This window comes from Mesoplodon densirostris, chromosome 7, assembly GCF_025265405.1.
Source record: "Mesoplodon densirostris isolate mMesDen1 chromosome 7, mMesDen1 primary haplotype, whole genome shotgun sequence".
Lineage (NCBI taxonomy): Eukaryota > Metazoa > Chordata > Mammalia > Artiodactyla > Ziphiidae > Mesoplodon > Mesoplodon densirostris.
The window spans coordinates 12,522,131-12,544,105 of record NC_082667.1 but is presented as its reverse complement, the minus strand read 5'-3'; the positions used below and the strand labels follow the sequence as shown (position 1 = coordinate 12,544,105).

Sequence of the window (21,975 nt, the reverse complement as noted above, 5' to 3'; positions counted from 1 at the left end):
AGAAGTACATCTTCCTGGCCCCTGTGGAGGTTCTGGCTAGACTAACCATACTGGCAGTGACTAAGCCACGCACATTAGGTACTAGACAATATCCTGTCACTCCCACCCACTTAGTGTTCCATCCCAGCATTGTTTCACACCTCCTGGAACATTTTCTCTCCCACAGAACCCCCACCACAGAGGGCTGGTCTTTCTCAGCTCTTCCTGAATCAGTTATTAGATGCCTCTTGACCTGGGAGACCTGGCTTTGGCTGTTACCTCTGACCCACTAGAGTTGTGACACACAGTTTATTGTTTCACTTGTTTGTCACTAACTGCAAAATAGATTATAAAGAGGTAAGATGGTTCAAGTTCATAATTTTCTACTCATGGAACGATTTTTGCCTGCCTCCAAAAGCCTGGGGAGGGAAGGAGAGCTGGGGGTTTATCTGCCTCTTGTGCTAAGAGGACAGGGCATGTGCTAGCCCGCCCGTGTACCTTCTGTTAGCCAACATTTCCCACCCTCCCAGTCCCTCTAACCTGCCCTCCCCACTCCACTACGTTAGTATGTCCACCTCTGTTTCTGACTCTGAGGAAGGGTCGGGCCATATGGAGGGAATACTCACGGGCACAATCCCCTCTGACATCGAGTCCACCACATCAATCTCTTCTTCAGGGCTAGCAGGAAGTGGATCCAACAACTCAGAGCTGCCAAATCCCTCCTTGCTTGCCTCTGGAGCAGGGTATAATACTTCATCCCTAGTTAGGGACACTTCCAGCCCAGTCTCCACCCAGTTTGAACAGGGAGGTGAGAGGTCCCCATAGGACCTTTGGGGAGGGTCAAGGGAGTTGATGTGGAGAAGTTTGAATCTCTGACCATCCGGTGGCTGGGAGCTGGGAATTTCCAGGTCTGGAGTCCAAGAGCCTCCCACTGAAAGCACGTCCCCTTCACTCACCTCAGAGGGCATGACAAGGGGGACAGAAGGCTCAGCTGGCCCTTTGTTCTCACCAGCGGGTTCCTTTTCCAATCCTGTGATTTCCCTGGGCCAGAGCTCCACGTCTGGCAAACACCATTCTTCCCCTTCAATCCAGTTCTTTCCTGTTTCTGTCAGGTGATAACTAGGGGTCCTACAGCCCTGAGCCCAGGGACTCTCCAGAGACCCTAGGGGTGGCTCGATGTCTGAGCCACAGAGCATGAAGTCCAGGATTTCCTCCAGCTCACTGGTGGCATCAGCGCTCGTGATCCGGTACTCCTCAGCCTCGCACGGCTGCCTGAGCAGGGCTGTGTCAAATGCATAGGGCTCTCTGCAGTCAGTATCCAGTCCCGGTTCCTTCCCTATCAGCCCTGGACTGGACCCAAACTCGGACTTCACCCCTGGGTTGTCTGGGGAGTAGCTAGCAGGGAGCAGAATGTCTTGTAGCCTAGAGTGCATGGGGGAGTCCTCACACAGCTCTGTTCTAGCAGATGTCATTTCCTGCTCCTTAACTGAGGACGGTTGAGTCCCTGGAGGCTCTTCTGAGTCTTCAGGTTCTGGGATCTGAGGGCTCCCTGGAGGCTCTTCCGAGTCTTCAGGTTCTGGGATCTGAGGGCTCCCTGGAGGCTCTTCCGAGTCTTCAGGTTCTGGGATCTGAGGGCTATCTTGAGAGTTTTTGAGGGGAGGCTCTTTAACTACCTCCCAGCAGGTCCCGTTGACAATCTTACGAAGTTTCACTCTGCCAACCTGCCCCTCTGCAGAGTGTGAGTTAGGTGCCCTGACTTCAGGGCTCTGCTTCTTGTTCCCACCCGACTTTCCAGGACCAGATTGGCTTGGGGTGCTCTGTAGAGGACTAGTTCGCCCTGTTTTCTGCTTGTCCTCTGGTACTTCTTTCTTTATACTCTTCTGCCGCCAAAGACGCCGGCCAGGGGATGGGGGTACTGAGCTGGGCCCACTTAAATGGCTGGCAGGCTTGGACGTACAGACATCAGGAGACAGCTTTGAGCGGCTCAGCCTGATCTTCCTGGGCAATAGTCGCTCGTCCACAGAGGGGTGCAAGCTGGGTGGGGAAAGTGCTGTAGGACCAAGGGCAGGGTAACTTTTGTTCTCTTTAGGTCCCTGACTGTGGCTTGATGGTGAAGAGCTTTTTTCTTGTGGAGTTGGGCAGGCTCTGGCCTTCCTCTTGAGCAGAAGAGTGCCCGACAAGTTCTCCGTGTCCTGTCGGTTGTTCTCCTGGGGCCCCTCCTCCTTCCCCGAGGACTTCAATCTCACTGCCCCAAGAGGACAGGGAGTCTGGGTAACAGGCAGTGGAGTTCGAGGGCGGCGGATGGATGCCACCACCCTGGCAGAGATGGGAGCCGCACTTGGAGGTTGTAGGCACTCCCTGTTCAGTCTTCGACCCTGAGGGGCCTTCACCAACTTCCCACCCTCTAGATGAAGGGATTCTAGCTCAGATACACGGAGCTGACGGGCAGCAGAAAGCACATCCTGGGCTTCTTCTCGAGATACTTCCATCTCTGAGGTGTACAGGAAGTCCACCAGCTTCCTAAGTGTCCTGATCTTCAGGCCCCCCAGCTCGAGCACCACCTTCCGACCCTGAGCTGGCCTCTCCCGCTCCAGGCACTCTGTGAAGAAGGGGCTGCAGGCCGAAAGGAGGCAGCGATGGGCGGGGACTGCCTCACCTGGAGGGAAACCCAAACACTGAGTTCTCTGTCTCACGCCGACTGGCATGTTCATGGGTTAAGCACAGACATTACTACCTAAAGGTGCTGCCGCTTCTCTCAGTTTCCCTCCACAGAAGTTGAAGGATACATTTATTTCTTCTGCCTGCCTGGAACATTCTGCCATTACCTAGCTAACTCAGTTTTTACCTACTTTAGGCTTTCAGAAAGCCTTCCCCCACCCTACCCCATCTGGGTTAGGGGCTCTGTAGCTATCATAGCATTCAGCTATCTGCACTGTAATTGTCCATCTCCTTCACTAAACTGTAAGCTCTGTGAGGACAGAGACCGTGTCTGTCTTGCTCACTGAAGTATATAGCCAGTGCCTGACACAAAGTAGGGGATCAAATACTTGCTGAGTAAATGTTTTCGACTCACACAAGAGTTTAAAACTTTGTATAGAAGCTGCTTGTGGTCCAACAGAAAGATCATGAGCTCTGGATGTGGATGATCAGGGCTCAGTTCTCTCCTGAGCTCTCTCCACTGCCTGGTATCCACTGTCCTGAACAACCTTCTCATTTTATGGGCACTTCATGGGCAATTTCCATCTCCAATGGCTTCAGTTACCAAAGGCTTGCTGATGACTCCCAGATTCTACATCTGCCCAGGTATCTTTTCTGAGATATTAAGCATGCCGTAGCCTGCATGACTACATGGAGGTCCCACAAGTACCTCCAATGCAACCTTTCTAGAAAGTGAACTCATCATTCCCCACACTCCAAAACTTCCCAATTTTTACTTCAAAATAAGATAGCACATTCATCCAATTGCCCAGGCCTGAAAACCAGAAGTCATATTTGATTCTTTTCTCTTACCCACTGCATCTAGTCAAACATTAAGTTTTTTTAAAAAGCTAATACTTCTTGAGTCCTTATTATGTGCCAGGCAACTAAGGATTTTAGCAGCATTAATTCATTTAATCTTCACTGCAACCATGTGGGGTAGCTGTCATTACAGATGAGTAAACTGTGGCATAGTGAAGTAACATGCCCACAATTACAGCTAAGGAGCAGGGACAAGATGTGAACCCAGGGCTACAGTCTATGCTCTTAACTGCAGCAAGTTTTGTAAATTCTCTTGAATAGCTCATAAACTATATATTTCTTTCTATTCTCAGTGCCTTACTTCAGGCCACCATTCCCTCTCTCCTGAATTCCAAAATAGCCTCCTATATGGGCTCAATAACAATCTAATAATTCTTCTCATTGCAGCCCGAGTGCTGTTTCTAAAGCAGTTAGGACCTTCTTGAAACCTTTAAATACATTTCCCAGTGTTCTGAGGATAAGACCAACTTCCTTGGTATAACACTTCAGACCTGCTGATCTCTCTAGCCACACCTCTGATCAATACACTTATAGCCTGTGTTCTAGCCACAATGAACCACTCACAAATCCCTGGTCACATGTGTACATTTCTGTACATGCTGTTTTCTCTGCCTGGGAAAATCTTACCCCATTTCCTCCTGCTTCTATGTGTCCTTCACAACTCACCTATGGGGTTATTTATTTATTTATTTATTTTTAACAGTTGATTTTTTTTTTAATTTATTTTTTGGCTGCATTGGGTCTTCGTTGCTGCGCGTGGGCTTTTCTCTAGTTGTGGTGAGTGGGGGCTACTCTTCGTTGTGGTGCACGGGCTTCTCATTGCGGTGACTTCTCGTGAAGCATGGGCTCTAGGCGTATGGGCTTCAGTAGTTGTGGCACGTGGGCTCAGTAGTTGTGGCTTGCGGGCTCTAGAGCACAGGCTCAGTAGTTGTGGCGCACGGGCCTAGTTGTTCCACAGCATGTGGGATCTTCCCAGACCAGGGCTCGAACCCGTGTCCCCTACATTGGCAGGCAGATTCTTAACCACTGCGCCACCGGGGAAGCCCCCTATGGGGTTATTTCCTCCAAGAAATTGTCCCTAACACCCATCCCGCAACCTACTCAAGTCTGTGAAGGATGCTCCTCTTTTGTGCTCCTGTATCAGCTTATACTTACCCCGATGTTATTTATTATACTGCCCAGTTATCTGGATGCACTGGTTATTTGAACGTCTCCCCTTTACATGGTTTCCTTACGAGGATGGACTTATCTTCATATACACTATATGCCATGCTAGTAAAGTACATTAGCATACACCAGGCAGTTGATAGTTTTTTTTTTTTTTTTTTTTTTTTTGTGGTATGCGGGCCTCTCACTGCTGTGGCCTCTCCCGTTGCGGAGCACAGGCTCCGGACGCGCAGGCTCAGCGGCCATGGCTCACAGGCCTAGCCACTCCACGGCATGTGGGATCTTCCCAGACCGGGGCACGAACCCACGTCCCCTGCATCGGCAGGCGGACTCTCAACCACTGCGCCACCAGGGAAGCCCAGATACTTTTTATGGTTATTTTGAATTAAGGAATGCATCCCAACTCTGCACTTCCTAAGAGAACCAATAGACAAGTCACTTAACTCTCTAGGCCTCAATTCACTCATCTGTACTGCTGGAACCATGTCACGTTCCACATCTCACAAGGCTGTTATAAGAATCAAATGAGACACTAAACTGTGCTATATGTACTCTGCAAACTGGAGAGTGTTACACAATGTTGGCTGTCATAATCCTTTTTGATAAACGAAGAAAGTGAACTGGAAAGAGGTGAAGTTACTTGCTCATTTGTTACTGTTAGTAACAAAACTAGGACTTAAACTCAGACTCCTAGTCTTAGGCCTTTTACACTATACCAGGCTCTACCCCAAGCTGATTTAACATTTCAAGTGTAAAGGGAAGGGGTGGAAATAAGCTATATGTTTTTAGGTTTAACAACAAAACAATAAAAGCCATCAATTTGAAGACAAGAAAAAAGGAAAATATGTAATAGTATCATTTAAGTAAGTATCTAATACTTACATTGTGCTTGGTACATTAAAAGTACTGTTCTAGGGCCTCCCTGGTGGCGCAAGTGGTTGAGAGTCCGCCTGCCGATGCAGGGGATACGGGTTCGTGCCCCGGTCTGGGAGGATCCCATATGCCGCGGAGCGGCTGGGCCCGTGAGCCATGGCCGCTGAGCCTGCGCGTCCGGAGCCTGTGCTCCGCAACGGGGGAGGCCACAGCAGTGAGAGGCCCGCATACCGCAAAAAAAAAAAAAAAAAAAAGTACTGTTCTAAGTGCTTTACGTATGTTAACTCAATGTTCACAACCATCCCACTACGGTGTATCCATGTTTTACCGAATTTCTATGCTTACAAAACTTTATAATTAGTTTCATTTTTTAAGAGAAGGAACATCATCTCACTTTCACTCATTGAAAAATGTACCTGTCCTAGAAACAGCTCTTTACCAAATAGCTTACAGTACTCAAAGGCAATAATTACACACTTTCCTGGTTTTCTCCTTCACTGCTTGGCCCTGAAGTCATTTATCTTAGTCTGTGGTGAGTTTTCAATTGAGTCCCTACTAGTCTCTTACCTTCTGCCTGCAGAAGGACATCACAGAACACACCATTCTGTTGCTGGTGATGAAGCTGCAGAAAAGCTAGCCGGAGGAACTGGGGATTCCTGTATAGGATTTTGGGACTGGCAGGAGAGCACATGTTGGTCTCTTAACAAACCTAGGTTTTCATCGATCAGATTCCTGTGGGTGAAATAATACCTTTCAGAAGCACGATTATACCTAATTTTTTTTTTTGTCTTTGAAATGACAGGGAAATTTTGAAAGTGGGAGACAAAAGCATGAGTTGAGGAACCATAAGCCCAGGAATTGTGCCAAGGGTATCTTAAGAAAGAATATCCTAGTGGTTACAGGTGGGAGCTCAGAAACAGCCTAGATTTGAATCTCAGCTCTGTTATTTATTAGCTTAGCTGTATAATTTCAGGCAAATGACCTAACTTCTCTGAGTCTTACTTTTATCATCGAGGAAATGGGAATTATAACAGTACTGTACTTACCTCGTAAGACTGTTTTAGAGATTTAATGAGTCAATTTTACCAAATTGCTTAGTACTGTGCGTGTCTGGCACAAAACTAGCACTCCAGAAATGGAGTTGTTATTATCCTTAAACCTTCCTCATTCATGTTGCCAGAAACCCAACTCCTATGGTGCTCACTACTCATGTTCTTCCTGAGCACCACATTTCTGAGTTTCATGGGTATACTTCCCCAATTTAACACATTTTAACAAAACACTATGGAGTATTCAATGACCTCTAGGAAGTCATACACACCTTCTTTTCTCTGAGCTCACTCTATCACACTAACCAGCAGAGGGTGCACAGTAAAGAAAAGAAGCTGCTGGACTTGGTGGGAAGGTCTCTCACAGCAGTAAGAAATATTACCACCGTGGGTTCAGATGTTCTTGACCGAAGTGAGCCTGATTCCGCCTGGAAATTGGCAAAGAATCTGGCCTTTAGGTTTGTCAATCTGGTCAGTTCTCTGGCCAACAATAAAGCAAGGATAATTAAGCGTTCTACCCCTCCCAACACAAGCTGGGTATTCTGACTTCAGGCTCACTACGTTTCCAGCTTTTTGCACTGAGATCCCCACGCTCACTGCACAGCTGGTGCTCCTTCTCTGGCACGCAGTTTTGTCAGGTGGCACTGAAGCTCCAAACAGTTCACGTCAAACTATCAGGAAAGAAAACAGTGGAAAGGTAAATTAAGAAACTGTAGGCTCAGTGCCATCCCAGCCAGAGAGATGGGGATGGAGGATGGCAGCTGTTGCAAGGGCCCAGAGGTAGGCCCTGGGGGAGCTTCCCAATCCACCAGCACTGGGCCTTGTCCCCAGACCCAACCTGGAAGAGCTCTGCGGCAGGAGGTGCTCCTGCTGTCCTCTCCGTGCTTGGGTCCTCGGTTCAGCCTGCCTTGCTTCCTCCCAAGGTCCAGGCTCGTGCGGGACGGGGCTGGGGGTGGGGGTGGGATTTAGCAAAGCTGCACAACGTCCTGAGAGTTCTCCCCGTCCAGAACCAAGGGAATCGGGGTTGGCGGGGGAAAGCAAGGCTTCAGGGAAGGCCCTGCAAAGCTGGGCGCCTCGGCCCAACTCCTTTGAAGAGAGAGCTCTCGGCACAAAGGTTTCTGGGAATGGACCATGGGGATCCCGGAGGCCTAATTCAAGGCTCACCCAACACCGTCACCTCCGGCCGCACGGGCTCTGCAGCCACTCCCTGGTGGCCTCGTCCTGCCGCAGGCCCGGGGATCCTTATGCACTGGGAAGTGGTGACAGCAAGGCCCCAAGGCCACGCGGCCGGTGCCACACACCTCGCGCCACCTTTCCGCTCACCGCACGTCGCGGCCCCGACGTCCTTCCTCCTCCCCCAGCTCGCGGGCTTACGTCTGCCCGAATACGTTATCCCCATTGGCCGAGGCTCCTCAAAGAGCCAATCACAGGACGAGGAGCGCTTTGGGCAGGAGGCTGAGTCTCGAGGGACTTGGAGGCTGCGGGAAGGCGGTAGGGCTGCAAGAGGAAGGGGGAAGGGCCCACTCGGAAGGAATTCTTCTGGAAGCCGGCCTCGTCCTCTGTACCCGATGAAAACACACGGAAAAGAGGCTCAGGACTCCCAACAGGGCAGCCTCCAAGGTGGTAGAAGGGCATCTGCGGCTTCCCTTTGAGGAGGCTGCGAATGGCCTCGGCCGCACTAAGAGTATCCCAGGCGTAATGGAGGAGAAGGCCTCTGGATGGCTCCAGCCGCACCTTGTCCCCCATGTTTCTCACTAGATGTCTCCTAAGGCCAGGAATGTTCTGGAACAAGGTCCTCGGGCTAGTTTCTGAATTCAAGTTTTTCACAGATTTCACTCCAGCCCCACATCTCGGAGACCTCGTGACCCAGGGGGTGGCAGAACTTTCCGTCTGGAGGGGGTCACCGGTGCTGATTTCCTTCGCACACTTCCCGACTGGAAACAGCTGTTCTCAGGGATGATATCAAAAATTAAAAGATCTCGAGATTAAACATTTAGAGAGAATGCCAAGCCACTTTAGAAATCTGGACAGCTGCTTTCTCCCCCGTTCGCGTTAGGACCCCCGGGTCCCGGCTTCGAGTAGCTGACTGGTATGTCCAGCGCTGGAGGGAGCCGGCTGAATCCAACGCCACTGGGGACAAAGTGTGGTGAATTCGCCCGGAGCAGCCCCCGCGGAGGCCAAGGAAGGACGATGCGTAAGAGAAGGGGAACCTACCCACGGACAAAACATAGAGGGGTGAGTAGTAGAGGGCGCTCAAGTGTATCTTTATTGATATTTTACACCTTTTCAAAAAGGATTTGAGGTGGTTGATTGAAATATGGGGGGTGGGGGTGGATTTCCAAGTCAGGTAATATTTTCCCTAGTTCGAGGCTCCTGCTCTTAAGACGAAGAAAGAAACAAGGAACAGAAGACATTTTTGGTTGCCGTCATATTTTGAAGAGGGAGCAATTCGTGAAAGAACATAAAACTTAGCAGAGGGACAGGTTTTAGATGTTGTCAGCACCCACACACAAAGCGAGCAAGCAAGGAAGAAAAGGCAGAACGATACTTGTTCACGCATCTGTTACTGTGGAACCAAGACTGGATTACGCAGGTGCAATACCACTATAGGTGATGCTTTGGGGTTGTAAAGAAAATATAAGTAGTACATCTCCTCATGAATATATTGTTATCAGGATTAGATTAATTTTCAAGAGGTAGCGAGGACTCACTTCTTGGTTTTATGTTTGTTTTTTTTTTAATCCAATTTTAGTTAAATCTTGTGTTAGTAGATTTTCTAAAGGGAATGATAAATGGCCATCCTACGCAGGGCTTCAAAAACGACAAACTTTGTATGGTAATGTGTTGTCACCAGAGGGTAGAAAGGAGTAAAAATGTTTTGTTTGCCTTTGTATGGATAGCCAGTGTTTTTTTGGAGTTGGATTTTTAAAAATTTCTTCTCCTTGGCATTTATAGTTTTAGTCTGTTTTAGAAGTAGAGCCATCACAGCACAGGGCTCTACCCTACATAATAATTTTAACACTTCTTTTTTAAGTATAATTTTTTTCTTTTTTTTTTTTTTTTTTTTGCTGTACGCGGGCCTCTCACTGCTGTGGCCTCTCCCGTTGCGGAGCACAGGCACATAGGCTCCGCGGCCATGGCTCGCGGGCCCAGCCGCTCCGCGGCATGTGGGATCCTCCGGGATCGGGGCACGAACCCGTGTCCCCTGCATCGGCAGGCGGACTCTCAACCACTGCGCCACCAGGGAAGCCCAAGTATAATTTTATTTCACGGCTCTTCCCTAATCTTTCACCATTTTATGGTATCTTTTCTTTGTGTGTATGTGGTGATGGTTGTTGGTGGAGCAGTTAAACTTTGAGAGTTGTAAGAGTGAGCGCTGACTGTAGTCTTCCATGCATAAAAAACAAAATGAAACAAAAGCAAAAAAGGAAAGAAAAAAAGCCCCAAACAAAAACAACCCTGTATCTCTGAACACATCCTCAGTCCATGGACTTCTCTCCATTTTTACTGCTACCGTCGTCAACTCCATATCACTGCAACTTGACCTTCAAACTAATTTCCTTGCTTTCACTCCTGCTCCTACTTTTTAAAATTATTATTATTTTTTTTAAATTTTATTTATTTTTGGCTGTGTCGGATCTTCGTGGCTGTGCACGGGCTTCTCATTGCGGTGGCTCCTCTTGTTGCGGAGCACTGGCTCTTGGTGCGCGGGCTTCAGTAATTGTGGCTCATGGGCTCAGTAGTTGTGGCTCACGGGCTCTAGAGCGCAGGCTCAGTAGTTGTGGCGCACGGGCTTAGTTGCTCTGCAGCATGTGGGATCTTCCCAGACCAGGGCTTGAACCCGTGTCCCCTGCATTGGCAGGCGGACTCTTAACCACTGTACCACCAGCAAAGTCCTCTTGCCCCTACTTTAATCCATTTGTCACATAAGCAGCCAGATCTTTTCAAAATGTGGACTGGATTATGTCATTCCGCTGTTTAAAATCCCCACAGGCTTTCTTCTGCCTAAGAATAAAATCAAAACTCCTTTCTCTAACCTATAGAACCCTTCATATTCTGATTCCCACCTACCCCTCCCTCCTCATTTCCAACATGCTCTGCTGGATCCAGTATGTTTCAGCCCCACACTTTAGGGCTTTGGCATTAGTAGTTGCCATTGCTTATATTTTCTCATGGTTGGCTGCTTCTTACCATTCAGATTTCAACTTAAATGTCACCTGTCCAGAGAGACTGTCCCTGACATCCAGTCTAGAACAAGCCCCAAGTCATTCTCATCAGTCTGTTTTGATCTCTGCATAATGTTCCATCTGACATCTTATCTGTTAATCTTCTGCAACTGCACCCCCACCCCACCCCAACTAGAATGTAAACTTGAGAGCAGGAAACTTGTCTATTTCATTATCCTTGACGTCTGGAAGAGTGGGATGGTGCTCAAAATAACCCAGAAGGAACTAGTCTTTTTTCTGTTCACTGAGTATAAACAGTTTTTCCCTCAGTGAGTATTAATCCTTGTGATTCTTTATTTGGAGATAGCTGTTCGAGATAAATTTAAAATTTAACAACTTTTTCACCACTGAGTTAACTTTTTTGACTTATATATAATTTTATTTTGAATGTTATCTACAAATTCATTAATGTTAAATGGCTTGTCCAGGATTATATAACTAGTAAGCTAACAGATTTCATTCATTTATTCATCTGTTGCTAAATATGAGATACAAGGCTGAGCTTTGGGGATACATCATAAACTAGAAAGACATTTTTTATGCCTTCATGGAGCTTATCTTCTGGTGGGGGAGACAGGAACACACACACACACATACATACATACACACGAAAAAAGGAAGGCAAAATACTTGCAAGTTAGTGGTGGTGTGAAGGAAACAAGACTAATCCATCTCTAGAAAATCATAGCATGTTCTAGATAATGGCTGTGATCTAGGAACCAGTGAATCAACAAACATATGTGTTGATTGTTTTCCTTTGACAATCATCTTTGGCTTTTTTTTTTTCATCTTTGGCTTTTAAACTTGCTATGTAGGACTAGGAATAGATGGAAAGTAGAGGTAGAAGGTGTGATAAGGTAATTGGAAAAGATTCTTAGACAATGAGAGTTAAAGGCTGTTTGTTTCTCTGTCAAATGTATTCATTTTCTATTCTATTATAGTTTGTTTAAACCCCATCAGACAAGTGCTGTGATGTCTGTTACGTCTTCCAGCACTTCTGAGAGAAGTCCTTTTTGGCCACATTAGACCAAATATGAGGGTATATGAGACAATAGACCAAATATGAGGGGGTGGATAACGATCAGATAAACCTGATTAGAAGGGCACTTTCATCCTGAGGAGGAGCGGAATCCCAGTTTAGAAAGATAAGGAAAGGTCAGCTTATGGTTAATAAGTGTTACTTTAATGTATTGGATGAATAGATATGGCATCTTGAAAACAGACGAGGAACTTGGCCTTTATCCCGACCACAGTGTAAGGTAATGGAAAGAGCATGGGCCTTGGAGTCAGACTGATGAGGCCCTTACTCCTTAGCCAGATGAGCTCAGGTTCGTTTCTTAACCTTGCGGAGCCTTGATTTTCTCGTCTCTAATCAGTGGTAATGCTTTCTCCATGGTGGTGTTTTAGAAGTTAGGGACAGTGAGTGCAAAGTGCCCTCACATGATAGATGCTTCATTTATTGGTTGCTATTATTGGGCAGTGGTGAATCACTGAAAGTTTTTTGGTAGGGTAGATATTGGTAATAATAACTCATTCTTATTGAGTTTGTACTATATGCCATGCATTATTTTAAGAACCTTATGTGTATTTTAATTCTCACAGCCGTCCTGTGAAAGAGATATAGCTATTATCTCCATTTTATAGTTAAGAAACTGAGTCACAGAGAGATTATATAACTTTTACAAGGTCACAAAGTATGTAGTACATTTACTTGATTAAGTATACTTACAGAAGAGAAACGTTTGAAGCCATCAGTCTGACTGCAGAACCTATGCTCTTAACTATTTTAGATTATGAAACTGTTATGAAGATTCATTTGGTAGCAGTTTACAGGATAGATTTTTCAGGAAGAAAGAAAATTTTCAATTTATCAGTATGATTTTCACATAGCTAATCCCTGAAGGACCATAAAATACTAGTCTTTGTCAAGCATGTAACAAAAAAATTTCAATCTCTGTCCTTCATGGCCTAATAGTCTAAGAACATATTAAAGATAACTCTTAATTCAGAAAAAGAATACTTGCTATAATCCTTTATTTAGGTCAAGCATAAACAGAATGTATGAACTAGACAGTCTTAAGCTCGAAGTTAACAAATAAATTGAATTTTCTAGGTATGAGATTTTCTTTCCCTTACACATGCTCTCGTCTCCTCCAAATATATTGTTTATTGGATATCATTTACTCTCCCCCTCAAACCCACATTATTTTGATTTGGGGACAAATGGGAAGACAGTGATTTTCCTCAACAGCCTAGTGGATTCAGCTTCCTTCTAGTTGAAAGTATAGACACTGAAAATTGTTAACAAGTCCAAGCATTAGGTTTTCTAATGAACTCTAATGCATTTAAACCAAAACAATAAAATTGAGTTTACCTCAGATATCCCCTACCGTCCCAATCAACACATTGTAGTCCTGTTTCTAGCATTTCACGCTCCTTCCCTTCCTGTCTTCCTTTGGGGAAATGCTTTGGGGTAGAAAGCAACAAACCAAATAGCAGCAGGCAAATAAAATCAGCTCTTTTTTGCTTCCCCACCCGGAAAGGAAGGAGGGAGCAAGAACCCTACCATCAAAGAGAACCGAGATTCTTAGGCATGCCATTCTAAAAACCCCTTATTCCTTCAGCCCCCTTCCCCGACCCCTCCCAGCTCTGCAGTAATTCCTCAGAGATTATATAGGTCTCTACTTTAAATATAAATATATATATATAAAACTTCCCCCTGTCTCTTTTTCTCCTCCTCTTGCTCTCCCCCCCCTTTTTTAATTTCCTATAATAAAGTTTCCTATTGGATAAAATCAGCTCCCTGATTTATGCCCGGCTCCTATTGGAAGTTCTCAGGGGCTGACATCACTTAGGAAAGCGAGGGGGTAGGGCTGCCAGATCAGTTTGTCACCACCCAGGCTCCCTAGCCTTTGGCTGGGTGCAACTTCCATTTTAGGTGTTGGATCTGAGAGGAAAAAAAAGAGGGAGAGAGAAAGAAGAGCAGGAAAGATCCTGAAAGGAGGAAGAGGTGGCGAAAAATCAACAACCTTGCTGGATTTGTCTTTCTCAGAACATTGACGAAGCCTTGGTTTTCTTTCTTAAAGGACTGGTTTTTAGAAGTCCACATTTGAGGTGTGTGCCTTTTTAAAAAAATATGTGTATAGACGGGTAAAGGAGGATAAGCCAAGTTGAATTTTTGTCTTACGGTAACCGAGGGAATTTAAAAACGAGAGGGTCTGTTATGCTGACGGGTAACTTTTAAGCAGTTAATTTTCTTTCTACTTATTTCGGGGAATTTTGGTATTTTATCATATTTAAAGCAAAGTAAAATATTCAACACCCAGAAACAAACTTCTGGTCTCTTTAATATAGGGAGATGGATAGATTCAGGGGGGTGAGAGCAATTCCATAAATTTACATTTTGGTGTGTTCTTTGATTTTATGTGTTTTTTTCTAGGTTAGGCTAACAAACTTCTGTTTTCAGAGCCCAAACCAAAAGTTGGTTTTTTTGGCATGTTGCGTGTGGGTTGGGAAAGGAATTTGTCCGGGTCGGAAGCTAGTTACACAGATGGTTCTTCATATGTTTCAAAACTTTTTTTTCCTCCCTTTTATCATTAGATTTGTGGAAGTGGAAAGTTGCAGGGAGCTTTTCAGCTTAAATGGTGATATTTTTTCCCATAGAGAGTTTGAACGGCCCAGATCGGTTTCAGCCCTGCTGTTCCTGGGTGGATCCTTCTTTTACTTTTCCAGGTGTGGTGGGTAGGAGGCTCATTCTCCTTGTAGACTTAGCTTCCCCGCTTTGCCTTATAAAAGAAAATAAATGGATCCTTGGTAACTGAATTGCCATCCCCTTACTTCTAAAACTACCTTTGCTAGCAAAGATTTGTGGAGGTATTGTATGTTCAGTCTGCATATAGGATAACGTTTGGTTTATGTGCTTAAAGGAATAAGGCAGTTCTAATCATGCTTTTTAGTTCACCTGAGTAAAGTGGCACATGTGAAAATGTTTTCAGCTTTGTGCTCTCTGAAAGGGCCTTGGATTAAAATAAGGTTAGGCTAAGAGTAAAACACTTACACAAACTTTAGTGTTTAGGATGCATTTGAGAAAGCACAAGGGAAATTCTTATTTTTAAACCAAACTGAAAGTTGTTTTTTGGAGGTGAGTTTTTTATTTGGTTAATTTGCCGTGAAATCAGAAGTCTTTAAGATCTGAAGGCCCATGACTGCTTTCATGTATTTAATTTTAAGATTTGTTTTTGCTTTGCAAACACATTCTTGTAAAAATACTGATGCTAGATAACCATATAACCAACTCATCAGTGGCTGAAAACTGGATGTTCTCTTCCTTCTCCCTTTGAAAATGCGAATCATTTGAATTTTAAAACTGCAATAGATACTGCCCTAATTGTAACAAGATGGGCCTTAATATGTAAGCTGCTCATTAACTTTAAACTGTATGTATCTATAATAATCCTCTGATTTTGTACCCCCCACCCCTTAATTCTTTTTAGACTAGAACACTTCCTTGAATTTCTTTTCCAGACATGAGTATTTCTTGAAAGCTGATTTCATTCTTGTGAGGTTGTGGCTTCAGAGGAAATGGAACTTTGTTCCTTCTTTTAATGTAATTTATGCAAGGGCTACAGTAAGATTTTAATGTCTGGATCTCCTAATTATAGCAAGTGCAGTTAAAAAGAAAGAAAAAGGACAATGTGTACAGTTCGTTGGGCTGTAGTTCTTATTTCATTTCCAAATTTTCAAATGCTCTTTCTGCCTTGACCCCAGCCTAGGGGTTTCTTGGTGGATCTTTGGAGGATTGGTCATGTTGCTACCAGCAGTTTCCCACTCAGCCTTTAGGGGGAGGGATGAGGGAATCTGAAGAAGGAGTACAAAGGCAGTTTGAAAATAGGTTCTGGATGACTGAGTGGTGGTGGTTTGGGTCCAGCTTTAAATGCTGGGCTTTGTGTAGCTGCAGTGAACATCCTAGTTAACTAGCGTCCAGGACCATTTCACGAACTGAGGCATTGTTTTGACTGGTGTGGACTATTAGAGCCTTTTGGATGATAAGATGGAAGATTTGTCTTTTACCTCACCTCTACTAGTTCTTCCCGGAAATATAATAAGGGGTGTGAATAAGTAAATCTTTTATTTTTTGTTTTGCTCCCCATTTTGGTTTTGGGGTAAAAAAAAAGACAAGTAAGTAAGAGTTGTGCAGATTTTTCTTTCCTTGTCTGAGTCCTATGTGCTGTTGGTTTCTTTGTTGTATGACTAAGGTATGGTATGTTCCAGGTGGGGGCCTCCTTTGGGTGCCTAGAGTCCTAGTGCCTTTCTTAGGGTTCCAGTTATGGAGAGTTAGAGGGGTTAGAACATGTTCTTTCAGCTAGGATAAAAATGGGGACTATTGGAAATCTTAAAAATAAAACAAAAAGCTCCAAGTAATTGCAATTCAGCCTTGGGTTTATGAGGTAGTTGCTCTCTAGGGATGAGTGAGAGAGGATGGATGCAAATAAATTAAGCATAGATCACTATTCAATTGGAATAGCAAAATGATTAGCTCTGTAATAATTTATTGCTTTCTATTTTGGTACCTGGTGGTCCCCTGTTAATAACTGCCCACCCTCCCTCCCCGACCCCGCTCCTTGTTTTTTTACTGAGTGCTAAGCATTTTGCATAAACTATTGTATTTACTTAATTTCCTACAACAACTTTTTGTTTGTTTGTTTTTTGGTTTATTTTTTGTTTTTTAAGGAATTTGAGCCTCAGAGAAGCTGAGGTTTGCTGAAAATTTCAGTGCTTGTAAGTGGCCAAGGCCAGGATTAAACCCTGGTCTGACTAACTACAAAGTTAGTGGACTTAACCACTAAAATACTGCCATTCTCCACAGAGAATAGAAACAAGAGCCAGAACTAAAATGAGCCCTTGCTAGAGGCAGGAGTGTTTCATCTTGCTGAAGGTCAGTGCTCATTTAGATTTCCAGCCCCCTCCGTGTTAGAGTAATATACGTAAAAAAATCCATTTTCCATAAAGCCTGTGGGGAGGTGGGGCGCTAGATATGTTAGAATGGATATTATTTCAATCTTTGGAACAGGAGTCTTTCCATATGCACACCATTGCCCTCCTCTAATTTCTTAAACTTACTGGAAATGTCTCAAACTTCATTTGATTGTCAGTGAAATTTCTTCTTCCAGAGAATTTTCTGTCATGTGGTTTGGAATGATATTGCCAACTTGCAGGGAGAGGTTTGTAGCAGGTAGTTCAAATAATGTTTATCACACTGTATTAAAATTGCCTATTTGTTTTTTGAATTTATTTTTTTTTTTTTTTTTTTTTTTTTTTTTTTTTTTTTTTTTTTTTTTTTTTTCGGTATGCGGGCCTCTCACTGTTGTGGCCTCCCCCGTTGCGGAGCACAGGCTCCGGACGCCCAGGCTCCGGACGCGCAGGCTCAGCGGCCATGGCTCACGGGCCAAGCCGCTCCGCGGCATATGGGATCCTCCCAGACCGGGGCACGAACCCGTATCCCCTGCATCGGCAGGCGGACTCTCAACTACTTGCGCCACCAGGGAGGCCCTTGAATTTATTTTTTATACAGCAGGTTCTTATTAGTTATCTTTTTTATACATATTAGTGTATATATTGTCAATCTCAATCTCCCAGTTCATCCCACCCCCCTCCCCCCACTTTCCTCCTTTGGTGTCCATACATTTGTTCTCTACATCTGTCTCTATTAAATTATCTATTTATTTTTGTCTTTCCTTCTGCACTGACCTCCTTGAGTGTAGGTACTGTTTTACCTCTGTATCCTCTTAGCACCTATCTTAGTGGATATATTGAGGTGCTCAGTAAGCTTTGGTTAAATAGGCACTATGGGAATCAGTGAGGGACTTTTGTGGGGAAGGCTGAAAGGAAGTTGAAATAGGAAGCAATTCAACAAAGATTAATAAAATTGCAATGTAATTTTGAAACTTTAGTCTGTAGTTTCAACCTTTTACACATCTCCCACCTTCCCTTTTTTTTTGCGGTACGCGGGCCTCTCACTGTTGTGGCCTCTCGCATTGCGGAGCACAGGCTCCGGACGCGCAGGCTCAGCGGCCATGGCTCACGGGCCCAGCCGCTCCGCGGCATGTGGGATCTTCCCGGACCTGGGGCACGAACCCGTGTCCCCTGCAACGGCAAGCGGACTCTCAACCACTGCGCCACCAGGGAAGCCCCACCTTCCATTTTTAAATAAAGTTTCTGGAAATAATTGGAAGATTAAAATTTTAATTTCTCTTTAATCCTGTTTTCTTTCTGGGAAGACAGTACAAATAACAGTGTAAAAAGTAAGGGTCCGGGACTTCCCTGGTGGCACAGTGGTTAAGAATCCGCCTGCCAGTGCAGGTGACACGGGTTCGAGCCCTCGTCCAGGAAGATCCCACATGCCGCAGAGCACCTAAGCCCGTGCGCCTCAACTACTGAGCCTGTGCTCTAGAGCCCGCAAATCACAACTACTGAGCCTGTGTGTCACAACTACTGAAACCCATGCGCCTAGAGCCTGTGCTCCACAACAAGAGAAGCCACCGCAGTTAGAAGCCCAAGCACCCCAACAGAGTAGCCCCTGCTCGCCGCAACTAGAGAAAGCCTGCGTGCAGCAACGAAGACCTAACGCAGCCAAAAATAAATCAATAAATAAATTTTTTAAAAAAGAAAAAAGTAAGGGTCCTAGTCAGTTCATTTCATACTATAGGCAGTTGTTAACTTTAACCACTGAAACCTTAAATGCAGCCATTTTCTTGGGGAGAGGAACTCGTTACCCAGAACATATTAGGGCAGCAGCAGGGAAATATTGCTTTCAGCCATGTTGGAAGTGAATGGTTTTTATACTTGGTAATAAAAGCAAAAAGCTTGTGAACATAGTTTTGAACATTAGTGCTTCAAAGAAAGTATGTTTGGATATCATTGTACTTTTTTCACTGCTTTCACTGTGAAACTTCAGGAGATTTTGTTCACAAAGTGGGAAGTTCATGAGTTTAGGAACCCAAATTAATTTTCATGGGAAATTTGGAATAATAGTAACAAGAAATTTGCCTAAAGGAACAAGCCATAGGTTATCAGTATGTGATTTCATGTTCTCTTCCCTTGCAAAAGGGGTTAAATGCTTTGAGAAGCTGAAATAGGGATTGCTCTGCCTAAATGCAGCTGCCTCCAAGGTTTGCAATAGAGGGCTTTGATATAGCCTGGCAGGGAGATTGTGAAGGCGGGGAAGAAAAACCGTTCTGGTTAGAGCTAACAAGTGGGATATAAGGGTATGGATTGATTTGTATTTAGTTCTATTGTATAATGTATTTTTAGAAGTAATTTTTTCCCACTAAGTCTACTTGGAATTGCATGTTATTGATTATTAAATATTAAATATTGAGAACGGGGCCCACATTTACTATTCTGGTTCAGGGACAGTGTTCCCCATTTTTAAGGCCATTTCCTCTCCAGTGAGTCCTTAAGCCTTTCTGGAGTGGTGTGGGCAATTTATTTTATTTTTTAAAATTTTATTTATTTATTTTTGGCTGCGTTGGGTCTTCGTTGCTGTATGCAGGCTTTCTCTAGTTGAGGCGAGCGGGGTCTACTCTTTATTGCAGTGCGTGGGCTTCTCATTGCGGTGGCTTCTCTTGTTACGGAGCATGGGCTCTAGGCGCGCGGGCTTCAGTAGTTGTGGCACGTGGGCTCAGTAGTTGTTGTTCGTGGGCTCTAGAGCACAGGCTCGATAGTTGTGGTGCATGGGCTTAGTTGCTCCGTGGCATGTGGAATCTTCCCGGAAGAGGGCTCGAACCCGTGTCCTCTTCATTGGCAGGCCGACTCTTAACCACTGCACCACCAGCGAAGTCCCGGTGTGGGCAATTTAAATCAGCCATGTAGTGGGAACATTATAAGGATCCAGAGTTTTCTTAAAGCCTTCTTTGATGGCTAACAGATAATTTGGGCATCACTTTCACAAAACTTGTGCCATTGTGTGATGATAAAAGAAACTTTAACTTTTTATTTTGAAAACATTTCAAGCTTACAGAAAAGTTGGAAGAGTAGCACAATAACTCCTATATACCTTTCATTCACCTTGACACCAATTGTTAAAATTTTGCCACAAATGCTTAATTATTCTGTATTTTTTGATCAATATGCTGACTAAACAGGGAATTTCCAATCTCAGTGTTCCATAAATGTAGAGAGGCAAGGCAGCTTTGCATGGTTAAGAGCATGGATGCCGGAGCCAGACTGCCTGGGTTCAAATCTTCTACCACTTAACTAGCCAAGTAACCTTGGGAAAATTGTTTAATTGCTCTGTGCCTTGTTCTCCTTGTTTGTAAAATAAGGACAATAATATTAACCATCTCATAGGATTGTTGTGATGATGAAGTGACTTAATACGTGCAAAATTCATAAGATGTTGCCCAGCTCGTGGGAGCACCTTGTGTTTGCTATTAGAATGGATACTTTAAGTGAACTCAAACATCATTTGTCTGTTGGACTAAGTTCCCCTATAAGGTGTCTTAAAACCCGAGACTCTATGGCGGATATAGATGCTTATATTACAGAATAAATGGGCATCCTGGATGGATAGGCTAACTTTTTTTCTTTAATGGGGAAAAAAGTGCCTTTAGCAATAGGCAGGTTTGGGGAATTACATGGGCAGGGTTGTCCAAAATATGGGTGCTAGGGGAATGGATAGCCCTTAATAAAGTAAAATAAGGTGTGAATGAGGGAAGAGAAGCTGGTGGCAAAGCTTGAATCTCTTGCAGTAATTTCTTAGGAGACTTGGATACTTTAGGGGAAAAAACAGCAATGTAAGTTTCTCCCACCTTTTTGTATCTACAAGAGACAGAACTCTAGCACCCAAGGATAAACTTCCTTTAATTTTGGCAGAGAATGGGTTGAAAAAGCTCTGTTTGTGTTTATTATTCTTGACTTTGAGCCAGATTCTTTTCCTTGCCGTCTCACTTGTCCAACCAGGATTTTGTAGGATAACGTTAGTGTTGAATGTACAGGAAACAGTTACATAGCAATGACGGCAGTTTTTTTTTTTTTTTTTTTTTACTATGTCTTTCTTGAAATAAACCTCCCTTTTTTATGTTCAGGAAACATCATTTTCTATTTTCAACCTTTATTTAAACTGAGGCTTGTAGAAATTTTGAGTTCATCAGTGCTTCCTATGAGAAGTGTGCCTCTAAGAAAAAGGTCTGCTCTTCTATGTGGAAAAGCTAAACTGTGGCCTGTGGGAAATACATATGTGTTAGATGCAGCCTTGCCTGGAAACTTTTGGTTTCTTCCAGCCTAAGATTTTCCTTCTTTTTTTCCTTCCCTCATACTAAATAATAACCCGTGAAACTAGTGTTCTGAATAGTATTTAAACTTAATTTCTATTGGCACTCCGTAGCTTCCTATCATAACTCCTTCACCCAGCTCTCCATATTTTTTTTAAACCCCCATTTCCCTCTACTGATTCTCCTACATTTTCTTCTTTTCATTTGCTTTCCCCTTTTTATTTGGTGTCTCCCTTTGTCTTTTTGCCTCCCCTGTCTTTTTTCCCCTTAGATTGGTGGTCTTCATGGGCATCACTTTGCCTCACTGACACGTAATATGGAAGAAATTTCTTTTTTTTTAGATTTATTTATTCATTCATTTATTTTTGGCTGCATTGGGTCTTTGTTGCTGAGCGCAGGCTTTCTCTAGTTGTGGCGAGTGGGGGCTACTCTTCGTTGCGGTGCACGGGCTTCTTATTGCTGTGGCTTCTCTTGTTGCAGAGCACGGGCTCTAGGTGTGCGGGCTTCAGTAGTTGTGGCATATGGGCTCAGTAGTTGTGGCTCATGGGCTCTAGAGCGCAGGCTCAGTAGTTGTGGTGCATGGGCTTAGTTGCTCCGCAGCATTTGGGATCTTCCCGGACCAGGGCTCGAACCCGTGTCTCCTGCATTGGCAGGCAGATTCTTAACCACTGTGCCACCAGGGAAGTCCTGGAAGAAATTTCTAGTTCTTAAAATAGAATAAATTGTACTCATGTGGTGAAGGTACAAGTATTAGGATACTGCTTTTGGTTTATTTCAATTAGGTCTAGATTAGGATTAATTGTTATGATTCAAGAAGATTGATTTCTTCTAGTAATTAAGATTAGGTTTTATTTTTTCGATTTTCAAATCTCATCCACATTTACTAATTAA

The 21,975-nt window shown here is 44.2% G+C and overlaps 2 protein-coding genes across 8 annotated transcripts in view; one reads left to right on the top strand and one right to left on the bottom strand.

The window, feature by feature from the left end:
* Positions 1-536: 536 nt before the first annotated feature.
* On the bottom strand, positions 537-6,229 carry BTBD18 (BTB domain containing 18). Its single transcript, XM_060105679.1, has 3 exons — positions 6,106-6,229; positions 1,595-2,635; positions 537-1,507 (listed from the first exon to the last, which is right to left on the bottom strand). The coding sequence occupies exons 1-3, from the start codon at positions 6,227-6,229 to the stop codon at positions 537-539; spliced, it is 2,136 nt and encodes a 711-aa protein (XP_059961662.1).
* Positions 6,230-13,709: 7,480 nt separating this feature from the next.
* Positions 13,710-21,975, top strand: part of CTNND1 (catenin delta 1) — a 48,646-nt gene continuing 40,380 nt past the window's right edge. For 6 of the 7 annotated variants that reach the window (XM_060104586.1, XM_060104583.1, XM_060104585.1 and 3 more), the window contains exon 1: positions 13,710-13,927. The gene's annotated coding sequence lies outside the window, so the exon portion shown is untranslated. Of the gene's footprint in view, positions 13,928-16,679; positions 16,749-21,975 lie in introns of all 7 variants that reach the window. The other variant, XM_060104582.1, reaches the window with a different exon arrangement.

What these genes read in the sequence shown, in the direction of transcription:
- BTBD18 (XM_060105679.1), bottom strand. Translation starts at nt 6,229, where the DNA reads ATGTGCTCTCCTGCCAGTCCCAAAATCCTATACAGGAATCCCCAGTTC. An exon ending in TGTCCTTCTGCAGGCAGAAG is followed by an intron (nt 2,636 to 6,105) that starts GTAAGAGACTAG and finishes GTTTCCCTCCAG; the next exon opens with GTGAGGCAGTCCCCGCCCAT. An exon ending in CCCTCAGATCCCAGAACCTG is followed by an intron (nt 1,508 to 1,594) that starts AAGACTCGGAAG and finishes AGATCCCAGAAC; the next exon opens with CTGAAGACTCAGAAGAGCCT.